General features: G+C 43.0%; 1 protein-coding gene across 1 annotated transcript in view; it reads right to left on the reverse strand.

Moving 5' to 3' along the window:
* Nucleotides 1-19,602: 19,602 nt before the first annotated feature.
* The window catches only part of TTC9 (tetratricopeptide repeat domain 9), a 28,693-nt gene continuing 24,911 nt past the window's right edge, over nucleotides 19,603-23,384 (reverse strand). The window contains exon 2 of the mRNA XM_056851636.1: nucleotides 19,603-19,814. Within this exon, the coding sequence (XP_056707614.1) occupies nucleotides 19,603-19,814 (212 nt within the window). The remainder of the gene's footprint in view (nucleotides 19,815-23,384) is intronic.

Below are 23,384 nucleotides of genomic sequence, written 5' to 3' on the forward strand. Positions count from 1 at the left end.
CAAAAGCTTGAACAATGATGTGGGTTACCAAAGCCAGCAGTGGTGAGCAGCATTGTGGGGAACCAACGCCCACAACCCATGACATCAAGTAAGAAAATGGATATGAGAGAGCACCCAGGAGAAAGGACACCAGTCAGCAGCAAAATTATACAGATACTTGACAAGGAAAGTATATTTGTGACTACCTGCTTGACTGTGTAGAATGTGCTACTTTTGAAGCAGACAGTGAAATTAGAACATGTTCAGCAAAGCTATGGAACTCTTCCTCTCAGAAGACTTAAAGCAACCCTGGATTCTTTCTCATTTCAGCTGCTCTGTGGACAAACTGCAATATTTGTCACAAGTTTTAAAGACTAGAAAGAAAGTTTCATGTTGCAGTGAAGACTCGTTTTTCTAAGGCCTTAAGAAAGATACATCTGCCCACTTCCACTTCTTGATGTGTTGCTCTCTATTCAGAATGGAACCTTCTTGGATTCCCCCATCCTTCCCCTGTCCTTCCCACAAGCCACTGGTGTACATTTGGTTTTAACAATCTTAAGGCACTCCTTGAATGGCCAGGACATCCTTCAACTATATTTAGAGAGGTGGATGTTCATTATTGCATCAGATGCATCTATAGCAGTTCCCAAACTTTTCGGGCTCCTGCCCCCTTTGTTCCACAAACTCAACCCCAGCGCCCCCTACCCTATCCTATTAAAAAAGCATTGTTCAAAATAGGGGTTTGCATGACACACTAAAGAAGATAACAATAAAATTTCAAAACAGTAACCATTAATTGCACATCTATTCAAAATCAAATTAAAATGTTTTAGTTGAAATTTATTCAATAAAAGAGATGAACTTGATCCGGTGGTACCAGCTCTTCAAAGTCTGGGGGAAAAATTCTGATAGTTTCCACCAAATTTGCCAGCATGTTGCCATAACTTGATCTATTGTAAATTAGTCAACAACACAGTTGAAGGGACCCACCTCTAACGCCCCCTGCTGCCCTTTTGCCTCTTAGTGCCCCCCTAGGTAATCCCCCCCCAGGGGGTTGTAGTGCTCACTTTGGGAACCACTGCTCTATAGGTTCACTGGAAGCAAAACTTCATATTTTCTTCTGATTCTATTCCTCTGCCTTTTCTCCTGAAACCGAATTGTCATTTACTACTGTTCCCTCACCTAGCCAAAGAAGGTTTTTAATAACTTTGTGTGTATATATATAAGCAACCACCCACATGTCTACACTGGAGGTCTCTTAACTGGAAATTTATGCCCAGTAGCAAGCTTGTATTGAGTGATATCATTAAATCTGCAGGTGTTCTTTCATTTCCACCTACAGCAAATATTAATAGAAAAAGTACAATGTCACATGATAATCTTCTACTTCAAGTAGGAAACTTTCCTGTGGCTCTCTTGTTTTTTGAAACGCTGACAGGCCTTGAGCTTTTGTTCATCTGGACATCCTCCTGAGCAAGTGAGTGAAGGAAAGGTAAAAACTTAAAAGTAGCCTTTTAGAGTTTTTATTCTGTATGTGCACTTCAGGGGTTTTTAAAATGCAAAAACAAGCAGAGTTATTCTGTGCCTCTCTGGTTAGAATTTTCAGAGTCCTTTCTGATCATGTTTTTCTGTACTTGAGCTTTGGCAATTTCCCATCTGTTTCTCCATATGTGTTGGCTGAAATCACATTCATAGTTGGCTGCTCAAAATACAAGCGCCTGGCAAGCTGTTTGAAACAGCTCTCCAACAGTTGTAACGTTCACCATGTAATGGGGGGCTACAATGTCATGGTGAAAATGGACTTAAGGGGGGTCCTGATATTCCATTTGCTGATGCATTAACTCCACAAGATGATTTACTGTGTAAATTGGATGTTGTGACTATTTTCCTTGAAGGCATCCATATATGATATATGTTGGTTATCACCATGTCAAGGCAAAACAGTAAGTGGGATGGTGTTTGTATGTATCCTGCTCAAAAGGGAACCGTCACTACATGAGTCATACTCAGGATGAAGGGACTTCACATAGAACTTTCCACAAAAAGTGAGGGCAATAGGATGGCCACGTGGAATAAAATCCCTCTGTGGAAATGGCCCTCCAATGAGAAAAATGGTGCACTATTCTAGTCCAAGATGTGACTCTATGGAACAGTAAATGGTGACTCTGAGAGAACATTAATCTTTGCATGTGGTGAAGGTTTCCTTTCGCAGAAAAAGGAATTGTTCATTCCCGGTAGCCTCATTTTCTTGCTTCCTATCTTTCCTTTTCTACCAAACAGAACTATCAAATATACAGACACAATGCAACCAACATCTCATGGCTCATTGATGAATGAAGCTGATTCATTTCTTCAAAATTCTTTGCTTGATAATATCTTATCCTTACAAACCAAAAGTGAAATTCCACATGCAGGAGGCCAATCTGGATGTGCCTGAGATTGTACAAACTCTACACACCAAAGGGCAATGCACTCACCCCAAGAAAAAGTAATTGCATAAAACTTACAGTATGAATGTATCCTGCAAAGTGGAGAACTGGGATTTGGTCAGATTTTTGTGTGTGCTGTCCAGTCACAGTTGATTTATGGCTACCCTGTACGGTTTTCAAGGCAAGAGACATTCAGAAGTGGTTTGCCATTGCCTGCCTCCACATCACAACCCTGGTATTCCTTAGAGGTCACCCATCCAAACACTAACCAAGGCCAACCCTGCTTAGCAGCTGAGATCTGACAAGATCAGGCTAGCCTGGGGCTATCCAGGTCAGGTAAGTGAGGGGAATTCCCACAAACCTTGGGACGTTTTTCTAGTTTGTTTCGCAAAGTTATTTGAAAACAAATTTCGCTGAAATCAGAGACTTAACATATCAGGACATGGTTTTTATAAATGCAGAGCAGAGGTCAAGTTGAAATACAATAATGGGAAATTCATCCCTCAGAAACAAATAGAGCACAGGGAATGCTAGCTAGATTTCATTATGCTGGGTACACTTACAAGAACATGTAATTCAGCAGTTAATCTCTAAACAGAAATGTTCTGGGGTCAAATTATCCACGTCCAGGATGGGAATCTGGCAATCTTGCTACGAATTCTGGAACCCCATGGGCTTGCTGTGGAAATCCCTCTGCTCGTGCTTGGGGGAAGGGCCCTTTTTCACATGTTCAGTGACTAAGTACTGAAATATAGGGCTAAGTGCTGATTGAAAGGTAAAGGTCCCCTGTGCAAGCACCGGGTCATTCCTGACCCATGGGGTGACGTCACATCCTAACGTTTATTAGGCAGACTTTGTTTATGGGGTGGTTTGCCAGTGCCTTCCCCAGTCATCTTCCCTTTACCCCCAGCAAGCTGGGTACTCATTTTACCGACCTCGGAAGGATGGAAGGCTGAGTCAACCTTGAGCCGGCTACCTGAAACCAACTTCCGTCGGGATTGAACTCAGGTCGTGAGCAAAACTTTTGACTGCAATACTGCAGCTTACCACTCTGCGCCACGGGGCTCTTCAAGTGCTGATTATGTACCAACTAAAGCTCAGATAAAATTACAGGAAAGTCTTATCACATGTAGGCATTACACAGCAAAACGTCATTCTTCTAGGCTATGTCTTTAGGACTGTGAAGCTACTATATAGGAACAGATAACTTGTATGGTCTAGGGAGCTGTCCTGAACTCATGGGTCAGGACCCTTAGTCAGGTGTGTCAGGGAGCCCCAGCTGTTGGGTTACAAGCTTCTAGAAATCCGCTTTTTTGTCTGCTTTTTGGAAGGAGCTGCTGCTAGTGCACGCATGTTGCCAGCAAGGGTGCCCCAATTCCTGCCTCTCTTTACACTCCTACTAAGAGAAGCAGCAGGACTGTGAGACTACGTTGCTCAGCAGTGCAGAGGATTCTACTTTAGCAGAGGTAGCACCCTTGCTGCCCATCTCCCTGTCACGTGCGTGCAGCTTATAAGGTCCCATACCACTGTCTAGGGTAAAAGATGAGTCCTAGCTCTAGAGAGGCTGTATACTACAGCTTTAGGGAACCCATGAGGTATAGTGATTAGAATGCTGGACATTAAACAGGGAGAGGTAGGTTCAAATGTGTAGTCAGCCCAAGAAGTTTGCAGAGTAGTTGCTTCCTCAGTGTATCCCACCTCAGTGGGTTATTGTGACAATAAAATGGGCTAACTCAAACCACATCGCTCAGTGTTCTTGAAGGAAGGGCGGCACACAAAGGTGATAATTCTCCAGCTCCTAATGGATGGAGAATTATACCCCTTTAGGATCTTTTCATGACACCTAAGGTTGAAAACAAATTAACAATCTGAATAGATTGTTGTATGTTTCCTTTAAAAGATTACTGTGTTCCTTCCCAGTGCTTTATGACTAGAAAGGTGTTTCAGGTCTCATCCATTTTCCTGCTGTATTCTCTACCAATTAAAGCTGAGTCAGTTTTACTCTCAAACGATCTGTCCGACTCAGAGGCTGGTTTCCTTCTACCTCTGCTCTGGTTCCATCTCCTTCTTCATCTTTGAGTTTTGTAGTGTTTCATGTCATCTGTGTAATCCTCCTTTTGTCCACCCCTTCCCCTCAATCTTTCTTAACCTCCAGGGAATATTGCATAACCTCATCCTCTTCTTCCTGGCTTTATCCTATGGCCAGGCCCTAAATGAACCCCAGATAGTATAAAGTAGGAAGAGGATTACCACTCCCAAAACATGAGAATTCACACCATTGGCTTTTGGCTGGTAAACAAAACATAATTTAGTAGTACATTATCTGCATGTAAAAGGTCCCATATTAAATTCATTTGTAGCAGGGCTGGGAAAGCCTTCCTGTAGCCCCCAGAGAGAGCCATTACCAGTCAGATAGCACAGGGCTAGATGTACTTTATGCTCTGACTTGGTACAAGTAAGCTGGTAAAGAGCCTAAGAAACATGGGCCATTGAGTGATGCTAACCTTTGTATTTTTGTGAGCTACTGTTCACCTTCTTGTGCCAAGAGGCAGATGGCTAAAATATTTCTAAAAATAACATTTAAACTAAAGGCACAATCCACCAACAGTTAAGTGCTTCTAAATCCATCATTTTCAGCGAGATTTAAGAATATGCTTAGCTTTCACATTGAAAGCAATGGGAATTTAAATTGGCTGGACTATGCTCTAAATTCTCCAAAGGGACAATGCAGAGATTTAGGGGTGGCTTAGAGGTCTTCCACACAGGTTATCTTCCCTGAGTTCATTGCTATTGGGAAGCAGGAGAGAGGTTCTCCCTGTACTGTGATGGATTTATGCACCTCCAGGGGTTTCCCCAGCTATTCAATGTTTCTCAAACTGGCTTTGCTCTGAAGTGTTGGGAAAGATTGCAGCAAAACCTGGATGGCTGCTGTGTGGGTGGGTAAATTTGTATTTTCTGGCCCACATGGCAGCTGTTTTCCCTGACCCTGTCCCCATGGCTGCCATTTCCTCCCCTGCCACGGGGTGTGTGTGTTAATTTTTCTTAAAATTAGCACTAGAATGTCATTATATTGATACACCACTGTAACAACAGCTGTAGCAGGTTCTCTGAATTCTCAGCTTTTAAAAAATTCTCAGCTTTTTAAAATTAAGTCTCTGTCACCTTCCCTCATGGAGATACAAGGCATATCTTCACAAGGGAAGGTACAAGAGACTTCTTAAAATTAAATCTGGGAATTCAGAGAATCTGCTACATGCATAGTTATAAAGTACATCAATATAACAATATTCTTGTGCCTTTAATAACAATCACAAAAGCCCTGGTGGCCCAGGGGAGAGAGGTGGCAGCTACTAGGGGGTTGGGGTAGGGAAACTGTGGGCAACCCCGGAATGTGCCCCCCCCACTGCTGCTGTGCTTTATCTGAAGCCATACCAATAATGAGGAAACCACGAAATCCTGCCCCTGTGTGGAAGACACCTTAGACCGTTGCTGCCTGCTCCATGCATCCGTGTGAACTAGTGAATAGCTTGGCTTTAGGGATTATGGCCCGTTCATTGCATCCCTTTCAAAGTTCCAAGATAAATGAAAGAAAGTAAATTCAAGCAGGCAGCCAACCAACCAAGATGGAAGGATTGCAAATTCAGTCCAGTGTACCAATAATAATATTTAGCACTGTACAAACATCAACAAATCCTCACAACAGCCCCTGTGAGGTAGGGAGGCATTGCTACTCCCACTGTACAGATAGAGAATCAGGCAAAGAAGATTCATGAGTTGCCCATGGATTCCCATGTGGCCGGTGGCAAAGCCATAATTCAGTGTGCCTGTTTCCACTATCTGAGCAGCAACTAGATACGAGATCATGGTCCTTCTTTAGAGGCACTGGGAGCCCAGCTGTACCTTCTAGAAATAACATGTAGGATTGCTGCCCATAAATATATACTTGATATTATTTTATCACACTACAATTTTATACCCAAAACAATATTGTTTCCCTTCACATTCTTTTAGAAGTTCCACCATGACCTCCAAGGCCTTTCCCACTTAAGAGTTTGTTGCTTAAAGTACATCTTCCATGTGCTTTAAACAGATTGGTATTGCAATAGTCTCACTGGCATGAGACTTTAAATACGGCTTCTTGCTGGAGCCTGAAAGTCCACAGGTGTAGTGAAGCTGCCAAAAGAGGACTCTTGTCTCTCATGACGTCGTTGAAGTCTCTTGTCCTTCACCTCAGCAATCCAGGAAAAAGTGGATCTCCTGTTTGAGGCATGGTAGAGTCGTTTCAGGAAAAGATGTCTCTCAGCAAACAGTCAGCTGGAGGCTAAATGCCATCCCTTTCACTAATCCCCTCATACAAAGCCCCAGAACCTGACTGCCTGTAGCAATTGTGCTAAGAGGGCTGGGATTTTAACATGATGCCAGCAAACAGCCAAAGTGAGATCCAAAGGTGGAGTCTCTTCTTTTAAAAACAACGAAAGAAAAAATGCTTGAGCTCAGATCAAAAGTAAAGGAGAAGGAAGAGAAACTGTCAGCTGAGGTGGAGCAAATGGGCAAGATCTACCCAGTGGGCATTTTAAGGGAGGGTGTGTCCAGTCAAGGAGTGCCACAGATCTGGGTTTCCCCTCACAAGGCCTCTTTCTCCCTCTGAGAACATCTGCTGAGTTTCATCTCTGTCAGCTGGATGTACCGTACAACGTTGGTATCTGCAGGGGAAAGATAATGAAAATAGGTGTGAACAGTACAACTGCCTACTTGAAATGTACAAGCAGCTGTATGCATCACTACTTATTTTAGTTGTATTTGCTTCATTTATAGTCTCGTTTCGATTCAAGGTGGATTACAACTAAAAACACTGCACCAAAAACATACAAGTATCCATAGTAAATGTAAATGAAATAAGAAAATATTACATTATGCTATGTTTTACGTAAAGGTAATCCCCTGTGCAAGCACCGGGTCATTACTGACCCATGGGGTGATGTCACATCATGACATTTACTAGCCAGACTATGTTTATGGGGTGGTTTGTCATTACTTTCCCCAGTCATCTACACTTACCCCCCAGCAAGCTGGGTACTCATTTTACCAACCTTGGAAGGATGGAAGGATGAGTCAACCTTGAGCCGGCTACCTGAAACAGACTTCCGTAGAGATTAAACTCAGGTTTTAGCAGAGCTTTGACTGCAGTACTGCACCTTACAACTCTGCACCATGGGGCTCCTTATACAGTATTTTAATGCATACCACAAGGCAGAAGATATTAGACTGGAGAACATATCTACAATGTAATGATGCATGTTACAGAATTAGAAAACAATGCAATATACAGCATAATTTAATCAAAGAAGATTGCCCTAAACAATTTCACTGATGTTAGCAACAACTTTATTCACTTTATAAAAAATGCCCTCTTGAACAATCCTGTTTTACACATTCTGTGGAATGACAGAAATGCAGGAACCTTCCTGACCTCTTCAGGCAGCCCATTCTTCGAAGTAGGAGCCACAGCAAAGAACTTGTGGAGATAGGCCGCTGTTATTCTGACCCTTTTGCGGCGCGGTACCTTTAGAAGGCTTTGCATATTCTTTGATTATTCTATATTTGCTAACTAGAGAAATGCTAGTGATACTAGGATCTTCTAATGATGTCCTTATATCACCGGGACTGCTGAGAACACTGCAAGAAGCATGTCTCCAATTTGCAGCTGTGTCTCCTGTTATTTTATTGGAGTCACTGAGAATTCAGCCTGCAATAGTCAGCATCGCCCTGCCAGGAGCTCTGTTTCTTGGTCACATCATGGTGTGACAAAACCAGACCTGAGTTTTATATGTAAATACAGGGAGAAATGTGACCACAGATGCTCACTTCAGAAAGAAGTGCTGCTCTAGACCCATCTTTCCTGAAGGCTAGGTGAATCATGGGTGACCCTGCTATGCGGCCAAAAAATTCAACACAATGGCAGTTTATGCTTGGTAATTCGCAGCGGGTTCCTGGCTGAAGTGCCCCGCATATTTTTTTAATTTCTTCACTGAGAAGCTGGCACATACCAGCTTCACATTTCTTAAGAGCCCCCTTAACGCAACCTTTTGTACTTGCTCCGCCCCCGAATCCAAGCACTTACTGAAAGAACCATGAAAAATCACAGCTCCATTTAGCTATGCAAACGACCATTGCTAATGGCTATGCAAACAAAGGCATGAAGGAGCAGGCGAGTGGGGGTGGTGGAATTTATTTGACTTTCTCCTCTTGCATCGGGACCATGAATAGTCATTTTAAAGGGCGGATTTTAAAATGCAGCTTTGAGCAAGCATCATAATCGACCCTGCATAAATGGCCAATGAATCTACCAAGGGCTAGGATGCAGGTTTTCTGTATACTGGGAAATCCCAGGTTTGCAGGAAAATATGTCAACTTGTCAAAGCCTTTTTTAACTCCCTAAAAGTAACAGCAATGTTTCCACATAGCAAACAAACAGAAGCAAATAGTTTTGGAAACATTTGGCAGCTGACACTAAAGCAATGGTATTGGACAACAGCACGGTGGGGAAGGGGGATATAGGACACAACAGAGCCAAGGAAGGAAACGGATCAGCAACAGCATGTGGAGGATGGGAAAATGGGGCAAGGCAATGGGGAGGAAGGAAATTGATGCAGGTGTTACAGGGAGTGGAGGTAGCAAATGGGCCAAGTGGTAAGCTGTGTGTAGGAGAATGGGAGACGACAGGGAAGGGACAGGGAAGCAGCACAGATATCAACAGGAAGGCAAGAGGGAATACAGAATCAGTGAGACTGCTGGGGAGGAAGAATGGGATTTTCCCTCCCCCAGGAGTCGTTGCAGGTTGCTTAGCTTGTCAGTGCCTATTAATAATTATATCTAAGTGGCACCCTCTGGTTTGTACGCAGTGAAACTCTGAATACCAAATGTCAGGGATATACAATGGAGAAGGACAGTTGCTCTTCATTTGGGGCTTTCAGGAAGCATCTTGCTGGCCATTGTTGGGAACAGGATGCTGGACTAGATAGATCCTTGGTCTGCACTAACAAGGCTGTTCACATATTTTAGAATGTACCTCCTGAGAAGGAGCAAAATTACATTATTTTCATCTTGGTGATGATGACCTGGTACACTTCCTCCCCTACCCGCATTCTTGTTTTCTCCCAATATGCTATATTAGTAAATCTTTCTGATCATTATTCACCAAGAACCTTGCTACACAACTTTGAAATGCCCCATCAGTTATGAAGCTATATAAATGACAAGGCAGAACGCTGCGCCCTCGAACATAATATGCAGAGACAGGGTGGGTAGTTTTTCATTACTGAAGTACGAGAGGATCCATTTTCTGAGAAATATGAAAACTGATATCCTATTAGTGATCCATGGAGAATTTTGTTTTAGGGAGACTAGTCAAATTCTTCATAGGAAAGCCTTTTCGCAGTCAAAAGTGCCAACCCTGCATGATCCAAAAAGTCCACCCAAGCATTCCTTGACATGTAACAGAGGCTACTTCATGGAACGTAACTACTGGGAGATTCATGATTGAGTCTTCCCAGCGTTTCTGAAATAAAAATCACAACTGTATGGGGCTCTGATTCGAACTGAGGCCATATGGGAGGAAAGGAAGTTTAATTCTTCCTCCCTTGTATAATTTTGTGATTTAGCAGCACCACCATTCCACTGTTACTAGCCTCTCTCTTTTTTTGTAATTTCCAAGGGTAAGAGCAGCCTGGGGTAGGGGTGATAATCTTAAAAGTTAGTTTGACCAGACCTAACCAATCCTAAGAAGAGTTACAACTTTGTAGACCAATGAGCTTAGAATGGTATAACTCTGCTTAGGACTGCGCTGTTAGTCTGAAGACCACCAGCACTTAAGAAGGGGAGGGGAAGACGAAGAAGAGTTGGTTTGTATATGCTGATTTGCTCTTAAGGAAGAATCAAACCAGCCTACAATCGCCTTCCCTTCCCGTCTCCACAACAGACACCCTGTGAGGTAGGTGAGGCTGAGAGAGCTGTGACTAGCCCAAGGTCACCCAGCTGGCTTCATATGTAGAAGTGGGGGAACCAACCCAGTTCACCAGATTAGCATCCGCCACGCATGTGGAGGAGTGGGGAATCAAACCCGGTTCTCCAGATTACAGTCCACTGCTCCAAACCACCGCTCTTAACCACTACACCACGCTGGCAGACTGGTGACTGAAGACTTCAGCATAAGCTGAATCATTGACTTTATCTCCTCTTAATTCCCAAGGTTTTTGGAGTGGGGGAGGGGCTGGGATGAGCTCTCTGAATCTCAGTGTGCCTAGGCAGGATTTCTGTGGATTTTAAAACACACACACACACACACACACACACACACACACACACACACACTATAAAATTCCAGTAGTTTTGGTAGACCTCTGGAGTACCAAACTCTGAGGAAAGCTGTGAACTTTATCTCTAGGATGGAAGGAAGTATCATAACAGCTAATTTGCATGCTGGGATCATACTTACCATGTTAAGTATATAGAGAAACTATATATTTAATGACATTTCTCATTAAGATATGTAATGACCCTTACTCTAATATAAAGCTGGCTGACTGTAAATAATACGTTAATTCATTAGGAATAACCATAGAAACAGACATAGTATTGACAGCATGCAAGTGCAGTCCCTATTTACATTTGAGGCCTGCTCTGGGCACCTTCACCAGCTGATCACCCCCAGGACCTCTATGGGTTTGACCAGACCATTCCAGAAGGGTGCCATTTTCCCACCTCTGATCTTTACCCTTCTGTGAAAATTGGCATGGGAATAGCAAGGCTTTCATTTTCTCACTTTTTACTTTTGTCAATTAAAATATTAAATGGTGGCATTGAAGTAGGGTTACCAGGTCCCCCCTGACCATCAGCAGGGGATGGGGGGCAGGGTTACCAGATCCAGGTTGGGAAACTCCTGGAGATTTGGGGATGGATCCTGCAGAGGACAGGGACCTCAGTGGGGTACAATGCCATAGAGTCTACTCTCCAAAGCAGCCATTTTTTTCCAGGAGAACTGATCTCTTTAGTCTGGCAGTGAGCTGTAATTCCAGGCTGGCATCCCTACAAAGAGATACTTGTGGTCTCCAGTTCTTTTTACTACTTCTTAAAGCAGTGAGGAATTTTGGCTTTTGCTAGAACAAGTTCCCACAGCAAAAGGATTTAAATGTTAAAACAGGGGGGTTTGGAAGGACGTCCCCAATCCCATTAATAGGTCCCACAGAAAGTTGAACCTGAAGTAGGGATGTCAGATGAGACGTCTATTATCCTGCAACCCTGAATAAAGCATTTCTTGCTACACCTTAATTGACAGTGATGTTCATCTCTCTTATGAGGGATGTGACATTTTATTGGTTGATCTGTAGCGTGACCTGCTGGATGCAACGGTGTGTGGGGACAAAACAGGCCTTGGATCTAGATCATTTCCCTGCCTAATTCCCACATAGGTTTCAGACTGCTTCTGGGGTTGGAGCAGGGTTGCTTGCCTATACATGGGAATTAGGCAGGGAGATTATCTAGATCAAAATGTGATATTACCTGTACTGAAAATGGGGAAATCGGTGAAGCTAACAGAGTTTTTCCTATTGTAGATTCTTTAAATATTGATAACGTTGGGAACCCATAAAGACCATCTTGCCTCCTACTGGAGATGTATGACTCCCTTCCTAACCTTTTTAAATCATCAGATGACTTCTCTATTTTTGTATACTTTTACAGGCTCCAGTGTTGGTTCTCCTTAATGTATCCTCCACTACCATTTTGCCTCATTTCTTAAAGTGGTTATTCATTATCAATCTGTCTGTCTCTTTCTCTCCCTCCTATCTTTCCTTCAAAAATCTGAGGGAGGGGTGATTATTTTTAATATGGCATGGCTACATTTTGTGTTACTGGTTTTAAGTAAATGCCCCGAGTGGCTTTTGGCAGGGGAGTGGAGGTATTAAGTAAAATGTTGCAGTTTTACCAGCCAGAAAACATGAGATGCCATACAACCACTGATATGCAGCTAGTATGGTCTGCAAGCCATATATATATATAAGTGTTATGGAGTCCTTGAAGAAAAGTGGGATAGTAAATAAATAGCTACATTGATTACAGACAATTATCTTTCCCCTGAGATTCCCATGTATACATCATGGAAATATTGGGCAGCTGAATACTTTCATGTGAATCTTAAATTCCTTGGTGGAAAAAGGACAACACTGCACTGTTCTGTGGCAGAGAAAGATTAGAAATTTGAAACTCAACAGTGACAAGGCAAAGTTGCTTGATTTTTCTGATTGATGAATTTGCCCAAAGAAAAAAAGATAAAGCATTTCTGAATATGAAGAAGTGATGACCATTTCTGATCTGAAATTCTGAATACAGAATAAACATGAAGGTACTAATATATTTACTGCTTCTTATTGTCTTATATACATCTTGACTAAAGCTGCCTGCCATTACCTTTTTTTTACAAAGTGTTCTAGTTCTTTATGCTGTTCTGTTATTTGTAAGTACATCATATACACTACATGTACATGTATGTGCCCATACATAAATCATATGTATTTAGCACTGATTACAAAAATACTTTATGAACAGTTTGAAATGGGGCCTACATTTCCCATCTGGCCTGGGCCTATTACCAGCTTTGCACAGGCCTCTCAGCCTAACCTACCTCGCAGGATGATTGTAAGGGGAAAAAAGGAGGAGAGCAGAATGATGTAAACTGCTTTTGGTTCCTATCGGGGAGAAAGGAGTCTAAACAACACAAATTAATAATAATAATAATATTGTGGGACCTTAAAGAGTAACAGATTTATTGTGGCATATGCTTCGGTGGACTATAGCCCACTTCACCAGATGACTCTATTCCATAGAGGCTTATATCACAGTAAATATTTTAGCTGTTAAGAAGCCATAAGGCACCTTTATGTTGTCATTGTGCATTCATAGGTAGGGTTGCCATGTCCATCTTCTCCACCAGTGGGAGGTTTTGGGGTGGAGCCTGAGGAGGGCGGGGTTTGGAGCGGGGATGGACTTCAATGCCATAGCATCTAATTGCCAAAGCAGCCATTTTCTTCAGGTGAACTGATCTCTATCAGCTGGAGATCAGTTGTAATAGCAGGCGATCTCCAGCTACTGCCTGGATTTTAGCAAACCAAAACAGCAACAATTGCAAAAAATTAAAGTCTCCTTTCAATAGTGTTATTAAAGTTTCATATACATTATGGTGTATATGAAACTTTAATAACACTATTGAAAGGAGACTTTAATTTTTTGCAATTGTTGCTGTTTTGGTTTGCTAATTAACTGTACAGCACGCTAACGTTTGTTTACTACCTGGATTTTGGCAATCCCTGTTCATACAGATGGACATTCTCAGAGCCAAACTAGACGTGATGGCATCTTTGTGGTTGCCATCATTTTACAGTCATTTAAAAATGCTGTGAGGGCCCACAGTGGGCAGAGATGCTCTTACCACCCCCACGCTTTAGCAAATGCCCCACATGCCTCTCGACCGGGGAGAGCGGGGTAGTAAGTTGAAATAATAAATAAACACAAATGACTCTTTTAGCACTTGAAAATATGGGGGAGGGACCAGAGCACTGCCCAGCAGGCCTGAACAGGATCAGGCCCTCATGGCATTTTTAAATTACTTTAAAATGGGAGGACTTCCTCAAGGTGGCCGCAAGGATGCCATGACAGCTAGCTTAGTCCTCAGTTTGAAAGCTCTCAACCGCTCCTTCAATTAATCCAGTGCTCCCAGGGGCAAGAAGAAAAGGTAATTTTCTGTCCAGTTAGGAAAACCTGCCTGTAATAGTACACATCATGAGCTGTGTGTTTAATTGACACCATTTCAAAGACACAAAGCTGGATCTGTAACTCCAGTTTCAAACACACTGCATTTTGTATGACATACGTCTCAATCATGACACATTGTCCTGCTTCTGCTTAGGTTTAAGGCTCCTCTTATTCACGAAAATAATCCCTTCCTTTCTTGCATACACTGTATCTTTTGTGAGCTTCTTCGTGGCGCACATTTGACACCTTGAATGGGTGCCCAGTGAATGTAGTAAGTGATAATTATAGATGTGCTAGGAAATCACACATGCTCAAACTTGCAGCGGCTGAATACCTAAAATGGAGAGTGAAGAGGTGTGAGTGCGTGTGTTGGGTTAGAGTTCCATACATCATTTGCCACTGGGAGATGAGATTTCTCTTCTGCGCAGTGAGAAAAGGGAACCAGTGACCCAGTGTGTAGATTTATCCACATGAATAATTTCTCAGATACATTCCTGTTTCAAGAGCTGGGAGGCAGAACAGGATTGAGTCGAGTTTATGTCACGCGACAGTTTCAGTGCCTACCTAGAAATTTCTCAGACAAGTCTTAACACAGAGTCTCTTAGACTTCATCAGGAATGCAGTCATCAGCTATAGATCAAATCAGCCAACAGCTCAGGGGCCAACTACTCTCCCCTTCCCCAACCCAATCCCTTTGGGAAGAAATTCTCCACTTAAAACAATTCCTGACATCTATTTAGGTAGCAATTTTGCTGCCCCATTAGTCAATGGGGGTTCCGCAGTCTCCCTTGGCAATGTTATTTTATTTTCTCATCTCCTCTTACAGCTTCATACAATTTGGCATTCCGCCGAAACCTATACCGCTGCGACTCAACACCCATCACTTTGTTCCTCTTCTGCATGTTTGGCTTTCAGAACTACTCCGCAATATTACACCGAGTTTCCGATAAGAACTTGGATCAGGGTATGACTGCACAAGAGGGTTTGCTGGTCTAAATTGCAACACAGAAGTAACACCAGTTGATAGTAATGGTCAGTGCTGCTGATGGTGACAAACAGGATCGGCTCAAGTGACACTTCTGCACCTAGGCATGCAGGTCCCCTTTTGTTGTACAAGCTGGGGCTCTGCAAGAAACGGGGGAAATGAATGATTTTGGAATTTCTCCTCCCTGCTTAAGTCTCATCTCCAGGATTAAGTTCTTAGGGCTGACTCCAGCCTCACGACCAGTTTCCTCATCTCCCTGACATTTTTTCTTCCTTTTAACTGACTCTCAACTGCCCTCACTATTTTATGGTCAGTCCCCATCAAGTAGGGTTGCCAGCCTCCAGGTGGTGGCTGGAGTTCTCCTGCTAATTCAACTGATCTCCAGCCGATAGAGATCAGTTAACCTGGAGAAAATGGCAGCTTTGGCAATTGGACTCATAGCATTGAAGTCCCTCCCCTCCCCAAACCCCACCCTCCTCAGGCTCCGCCCCAAAAACTTCCCACCGGTGGGGAAGAGGGACCTGGCAACCCTACCATCAAGCCATTGTTAGATTTATTTTCATTGCAAAGTCATTTGTTTCCCTGCCAGAAGAGGCCCTTGTCTGTGGGGTACCTGGTTTTTCTATTTTCATTATTGACACAAGACAGCCACTTTTCTATTTCTTTTTTTTTTGCCGTCAAGTCACAGCTGACTTATGGAGACCCCATAGGATTTTCAAGGCAAGAGATGTTCAGAGATGGCTTGCCATTGCCTGCCTCCTCGTCACGACCCATATAATAAAATGAGGGCTTTTAAAATTTGGACATTGGGTTTGGAAGAATGTAATGTCAGCTCCTGATTCAGCACATGGGATGGGCGTGTAATATTGGGGAGAGAAAGCAAGAGAAAAAAAATCAGTTGATGACATTTGGAATGGGGTGCTGAAAACAGCAGAGGGACAAGGAAGGACGAGAAAGGGGAGAGATCTTTCACCATTTTTTTTTTTGCCTTCGAGTCACAGCTGCCTTATGGCGACCCTGTAGGCAAGAGATGTTTGGAGGTGGTTTGCCATTTCCTTCCTCCGCGCCACAACCCTGGTATTCCTTAGAGGTCACGCATCCAAATACTAGCCAGGGTCAGGGCTAAGACTCTGTGACTGGCCCAAGGTCGCCCAGCAAACTTCCATGGTGCAAGTGGAGATTTGAACCTGAGTTTCCCAGGTCTTAGTCTGACACCTTAACCGCTACCCTGGTTAGGCCACTGTTCTCTCAGAGATAGGGGTGTGCAAAAAAATTTCCCCTTGGTAAATGTCAGGTTTGGGTTTATTGGCCCTGTTTTTTTTCCCTAGGAGAACCAAAATAAGCTGAATACCCATACTAGTAAATTGGTATTCGGCTTTATTTCCGTGTTTCTCCCCCAAAATTGGGTCTATTATAGTCTATGGAATTTATTTTTGCGGTTCTGGGGAGTGGTGGTGGCATTTTTCAAGGTAAAGTCGCCAAATTTGCAGAATAGATGTAAGGCACTCTCCTTACAAAGGGGTCACCCCCATCCTCCAGATATTTGTGAGAGCTGAGCTGAAATCAGAAGGTAAGCGTTGCCGAGGACTGGCAGAAAAAGCTGACTGCCAGGATGGCGCCTCTGAGTCTAGGGACTGTGTTCGTATCTGGGTCACTTTGTATGATAGCCATGCAAATTACCTTCCAAACTGAGGAAATTATGATAGCCATGCAAATTAGCTTCCAAGTCAGTATTGTCTACTCAGACTGACAGCGGCTCTCCAGGTTCTCAGGCAGAAGTCTTTCACATCACCTACTTGCCTGGTTCCTTTAACTGCAATTGCCAGGGATTGAACCTGAGACCTTCTGCATGCCAAGCAGATGCTCTACCACTGAGCCACAGCCCCTCTCCAAGGCAGCTCTTCTGAAGGAGAGTGCTCATCCATGCGGGTGAGGGAATAGTTTTCAGAACCCCGATCAGCAGCTGTTGAAGCTGGTGCTTTTAGTTGGGGGGTATATCCCTTTGGACAGGAATGGGTAAGCCCCTCTAAATGAGGAAATGCTCAGAAATCTTCCTTTCTTGCTGCTATTACAGCCATGCCAACAGTCTAATTCGTAGTGAAGTGGTATAGTTCACCAAAAGTTACAACTTTTTAAAAGCTTCAAGCCCTTTCCTAAATTGCCTCCTTAATGAGGGAGCTGCACAATTACTTCAAATTTCTCTCAGCTGGTTTTGCAGTTGAGGTTGAAGGGCAAGGGAAAGCAATCTAGGCAGGTTAGTTTCAGCTCTGTTAGCCTTTGGCAGGAAAATAAATAGCTTTAAGAGATTTGCTTCCCCAGCAGGAGAGTTTCAGAACAGAGAGGCGTTCTGTGAAGTAAATTCCTGCTGGCCACTTAAGAAATTCCATTGTTCAGAAAAGTAATTTTCTGATGGCTTGTTCTAATGCATTCTTCTTAAACTAATATATGTGAGAGAACATGCTGATAACATTTCAAGCATGAGAGCTCACAAAACAGCAAAAGAGAATAAATGTCATCATTGTACAGAAGGGAGAACTGAGGCAAGGAAAGGTATGACTGGCCCACAGAATCATCATACTTAGTATTGTCGAAGGCTTTCACGGTCAGAGTTCATTGGTTCTTGTAGGTTATCCGGGCTGTGTAAAATTCCAAGACCACGGTTACACAGCCCGGATAACCTACAAGAACCAATCATACTTAGTATTTATGTTGCACTTCAGAATGTCCAAAGGCCTTATCTCAATACTCGGTCTCCCATTTTTAAAAAAAGCTATCGTTTTACTTTTCAGTCTGTCCTCAGAATTCATAAAGTTTTCAGAAGCAATGGCCTATAGCAACAGGTGTGTGCTACAGATAAGGTTACCAATATTTGGTTTTAAACATTCTGGTACCATGGTAGTGTCTGGGCAGGAGTCCCAGGAGACTCTAGTGGGTGTCTTGCTGTAGCGAGTGACAATGAGATACTGAACAAAGCCTACAGAAGCAACCTGTAGCTCAAGCAGCCAGTTTTGCCCAGCTAAGGCTGGTCCAGGTAGGGCAGAACCTGGGATGGGCCTCAGGAGAAAAATCAGGTTGGACTCCCTCCACTATGCAAAAGTAGAGGCAAGAGAGCAGACCAGTAGAGGCTACATTTTGATCACAGCTCAATAGCTGCTGTTTACAAGGGCCTGTGTGAGTAAACTGGGACTCAAGCACAGTGATTTAACCCATCAACATTCTTGTGTTGTAGGCCCTGGATAACAAACCAGAGCAAAGCCTCCCTGTGGAAGCAACCTTAAATGGCACATCAGGACTTAACCCAGTGACGCATTGCCTTACATGTGAGAAGTATAGAGTTCAAGTATTTAAAGTGCTGATGACTTTTACTCAAAGTTCTAGCCATCTGCCCAAATCTCTAGCTTTTACTATGTGTGTAAAGTGCCCTCAAGTCACAGCCGACTTATGGCAATGCCAGCAAGAAGCTTTCAAGGCGAGTGAGAAACAGAAGTGGTTTGCCACTGCCTTCCTCTGCAGAGCCTTCCTTGGTAGTCTCCCTTCCAAGTACCGACCCTGCTTAGCTTCTGAGATCTGATGAGAGGAGGCTACACCATGCTACCCTCGCCTAGTTTTTACTACTAAAATAAAAAGATGCAGCTATTCAAAAACCCAAGTGGGATGTATTTTTCTGACGGCTTGTTAATCCCAGTTAAGTTCTCTCTGTTTTCCCTATATAAAGTTGTATGTACTTATGGTGCCTAAACATTCTGCTGAAAAATCCGATGTTTGAGGCAATTTTTAAAAATTCCTATTCATTTCATAAAGGAAGAAAATCAGATTGCTAGATATTAAATAAAAGCTCTGAAATGTGTAGAAGTTTCAGTTCCCATAAATACGCAGTGGCTGGAAATGTTGACCATGCCTGAATCTAAACCTGGATCTTAGGGGGGAAATGAGGATAATTCTGTACTTCCCTCTAATTGGCTTTCCTTTTCATAAGGCTATGCGTTTCCTGTAGCAAACTGAGATGGAAGCCTCTAATTAAGCTAGGCTAGATTGAATAGAAGCCCACTGGCTGCACAGCTGTTTGAGCCAAACAAAGTAGCTTCAGGCAGAGGGCTGCCCAAATATGACAGATGGAAGCAGAAAGCCTGGCAGGATGCTAAGCGATTCCAAGCAATATTGGCCTGCTATGGTCAAACCAGAAAGGAATCTTGTGGTATCTTTGAAGAGATTTATTAGGACATCCATTTGCATGGACCAGAGCTCACTTTACCAGATATATGAAGTTTGTCCTCAACTCTATATCTATCTATCTATCTATCTATCTATCTATCTATCTATCTATCTATCTATCGGAAGACAAGGAGAGGGGAGTCTGTCCTGCACAGAAACATTCTTTTAAAGAGAGAGTTATGAAAGACCACCTCAGAATAGCTTTTCCTTACTACCAGTACCTGCTGGCTGTCGAGACCTTGCTTCTTTCAAGTAGTAAAGTGCTTTGTTGTAGTCTCCCAGGTGGTAGAATGCTACACCTGACCGATAGAGTGCCTTGAAGTTCTCTCCTTCTTTCTTCAGTACTTTCAGACAATATTCCTTGACTCGCTCATAATTCACCAGCTCAGCTTGAAGTAGACAGGCTATAAGAGAAGCAAGAAAGGGACTGTTTAGAGAATTGCTCCCCTCCCCCACGTTCACTACCGGTGTGAGAAAGATGCAGAGCCAGGTGAGGTGATGACTCAGAAAACGGCACTGTCATCTAGCATGAGTGTCAAATCCTGCTTTTCATTCTCAATAGAAATAGGCTATATTTAGATATTTCAATAAAGATACATTGGCAGATTTTTTTTGTTTTGCAGGTGGGACAGGAATTAAAGTTTTTCTTTGTGGACTGGGAAACAAAAATTCCAAAAACAGACAGATGGCTTTGAACCAACAAAGGAAACCAAACATTAAGCAGAATGCTGAATTGATCGGCAGCTTCAAAGCACATCAAAAGATCAGGAATACTTTTTAATTTAAAGTCCCTTTTAATAATATGAGATTACTGAATGTAAAAGACATGCATTATATCTGACTTGCACAGATTTCTCTTTTGATGGCATCCTTTTAATTCTGTCTGTTCCCAGAACACCTGCATGCTAGGATACCTTGCCTAAAGCCATACACTATCCCATCTGCTTCCTCCTGTAGCAGTGCAAAAGAATCTTCCGCAGTCAACAGCCACACTAGCCTTGCCTACTCTGATGCTGAGTGCATGGCAAATATATGGAGGGCTGATGTGTGGCGCTAATGATACCCAACTGTTTGCACCCAACTGTTTATTCATAGAAACATAGAGGTGGAAGGGGCCATACAGGCCATCTAGTCCAACCCCCTGCTTAATGCAGGATCAGCCTAGAGCATCCCTGACAAGTGTATTCCTTTAATACTAATATGCCACATTTTAGAGGGTAAGCGTTTCATATATGTATTCTCACAAATATTTATTAATACCTTATGAGTTGTCAAGTCACGATTATTATCCCTGTCTTGCAAATGAAGAGGTTAGGGAAAGAGACAACAAGTTGCCTGAAGATGCTAGGAAAATTAATTGAGTAGACAAAATATGAATCAGTCAATTCCCAGCTAAGCTAAACAGGACAAGGGAGAGCCACAGTGCCATCCAAAATGGAGTTACATCCTTCTAGGCCCATTGACTTCAGCGGACTTCATGCCATCCTGAGCAGAGTGATACTCTTCTGTTAGTCCCTGGATCTTGTGATGTTCAACATTGAGGGACTACTTATGCAACTGGATAAGGGCTATGTGAGGGATGGGCTATGTTCAGATTTTATGGCGTGCACTACAGGGCTATGTAGCAAGAGATCTTGCTTTTCTACTTCCTCTTTTTAATTTTTTTTTTAAGTTCTTGGGGAAAATTGCACCTTTCCACCACACTGAAGCCACAAAATTGCACAAAGTATGTAGCTCAGAACTGTACAAATAATACACGTACCCACAGAACATGACAAGCTCCATTCTTTGTGGAAAACATGGCAAATAAGCAGCAATTTTGTTCAACACTGGGCAGAATGGAAAGGGAGATTCTGCAATGAAAGCAGGGAGACCAGTACAGCCAACACAGCATCTAAATACAAAGGTAACTCTGGATTTTTCTCCCTGCCGAGTTCTAGGAGGGGATACTTACCCGTCTTCACAGCAGTTATGACCTAGACACTGAAAATAAAGTTCCTGGTGGCATCCATACGAATTCACTTGTGTGTTGAGTGTAGGAATGCTTGACCCCCTTGGTTGGGCTTGCATTCTGATCACCAGTCGCAATCAGGGACACCACTTATCAGAGGGCTGCTCTGCTGTTCACACAAGGCAGGGACACAGCAAAGATTGTGGGTGTGGTGGTATCAGTAGCCAAGTCTCAGCTGATCCTGCCAATCAGCTGGGAGTGGGTTTCTGATTCCCCTCTTCAAACTTCATTGCATCCCAGCTCTACAAGGTGAAGCTTCCCAGACTGGATGCCAGAAAGTGAATCTCATTTTATCAGGGGGATCAGCTGAGAGTCAGTTTCTAATCCCTATCCCCAGGGAACTTCACTGCATCTCACCCTTGCAGGGATTCACCAGTTTCCCTAAGGGCAGGATATTAATTCATTTCCCCTGTCAACTGAATTTTCTAATCTCGCACCCTGGGAAACACAACAGGACAGCCATAACTCTCTTTGGGGAGAAACACAACAGGACAGCCATAACTCTCTTTGGGAGCTACTTGAGTTGTGCAAAAAAATGTTTGCACTTGATTGATGCAGTTTCAGAATCTGCTTCCAGATTGAGGATATTTTCGCTATCAGGCTAAACTAATTGATCCCATTTCTGGCTTGTAAACAGTGCAGACGATTCATGAGAAGATTCCCACTCCTCTAAACAACAGAGCCGGCTGCAGTGGGACCGAGAGGAGGGACGAGGTCCAAAGGAAGGACTGGCAAGAACCTCTTCCAGAAAACTCCTTGTGTAGTTTTGAAAGGTCTTTTGTGAGGACTTCTTTTGCACTTCCAGTTCAGTGAGTGGGACGCTGCTGTCTAGACTAGTCAAATCGCAGAGAAGGGAGCTAGACAAAGAAATGACTCATGAAATGGGGGAGGGGAATTAAACCTATAGGGGTAGATGGTGCTGTCAGAAAAAGACATAGTGGACTTCAAAAGCAACCAACTGGCAGCTATTTGCAAAAGACTTTCAAACATTCTGTAAAAAAATTCCTCCATTCAATATAATTCTCTCCTGTTTATCAAATGTTGATTTCCTTTTTCTGATTTTAATGGACCTTGAAATGAATGTGCCTAGATATTCTCTCTCTCTCCGTCTCCCTCTCTTTTCCTGAAGCGTGATTTTCATGCCGGAGCCCTTGACAGTTCTTCAGACTGCTGTTCTATATTTACATGTCTTCAACAGGAATGGTGGTAGCAGCAGCAGCCCTTGGATTGTCCAAATGGCTTCCCCAGTATTGTTGAGAGTCTAGATTCATCCCTCCCCTTAGGATGTTTTCAAAATAGTGTAGAGGAGTAATGTAGAAAGAAAATGTGTATGAATTTGTGGAGGTGGAAAAATATTTTTACACAGGGGCTCAGCCCTTTCATAGGTTTCTGTCCAGAACATGGCAGGTTCCTATCCCTTTTGTATTTGGCTTGAGTTACAGCTTGGGTCTCTACATCTGAACATTTTTAAATCTTGGCTTGTTGATCCTGGCTCATGGTTTTCATCTTCTGTATTCAATTCCCATGGTATGAGAGTTGGGGTGGCATCTTTAAGAAATTACCTGGAGAACTGCTGAGTCCAAGAAGTTAAATAGAACTGGGCTAAATACCTCTGTGAAATGACTCCAGTATAAGGCTGCCCATGTGAAAGCTACATCACCCCCACTCCAAGCCTATAGGCCTCTCTATTTCATTGCTCACCCAAGTGTTCAACAGAAATATACCAATTTATGACACACCAATTTATGACGCACCCCCCTTCCAACCACTTCAATATCCCACTCACTCAGCCCGGCCGTATATGCTGAGGGCCTGAGTATATTTGTGAGGAGAATTATTTTCTCCTTCTCCTCCAGTCCCACACCCGTAGTTACCTCAGTGAGAAATAGGAGACAAGAGGCTTTTCAACTTAAACAGAGATAACAGGGAAGTTTATTAAAGAGAACTCAAAGAGATTGGTTGT

Source organism: Euleptes europaea, chromosome 6 (genome assembly GCF_029931775.1).
Source record: "Euleptes europaea isolate rEulEur1 chromosome 6, rEulEur1.hap1, whole genome shotgun sequence".
Taxonomy (NCBI): domain Eukaryota; kingdom Metazoa; phylum Chordata; class Lepidosauria; order Squamata; family Sphaerodactylidae; genus Euleptes; species Euleptes europaea.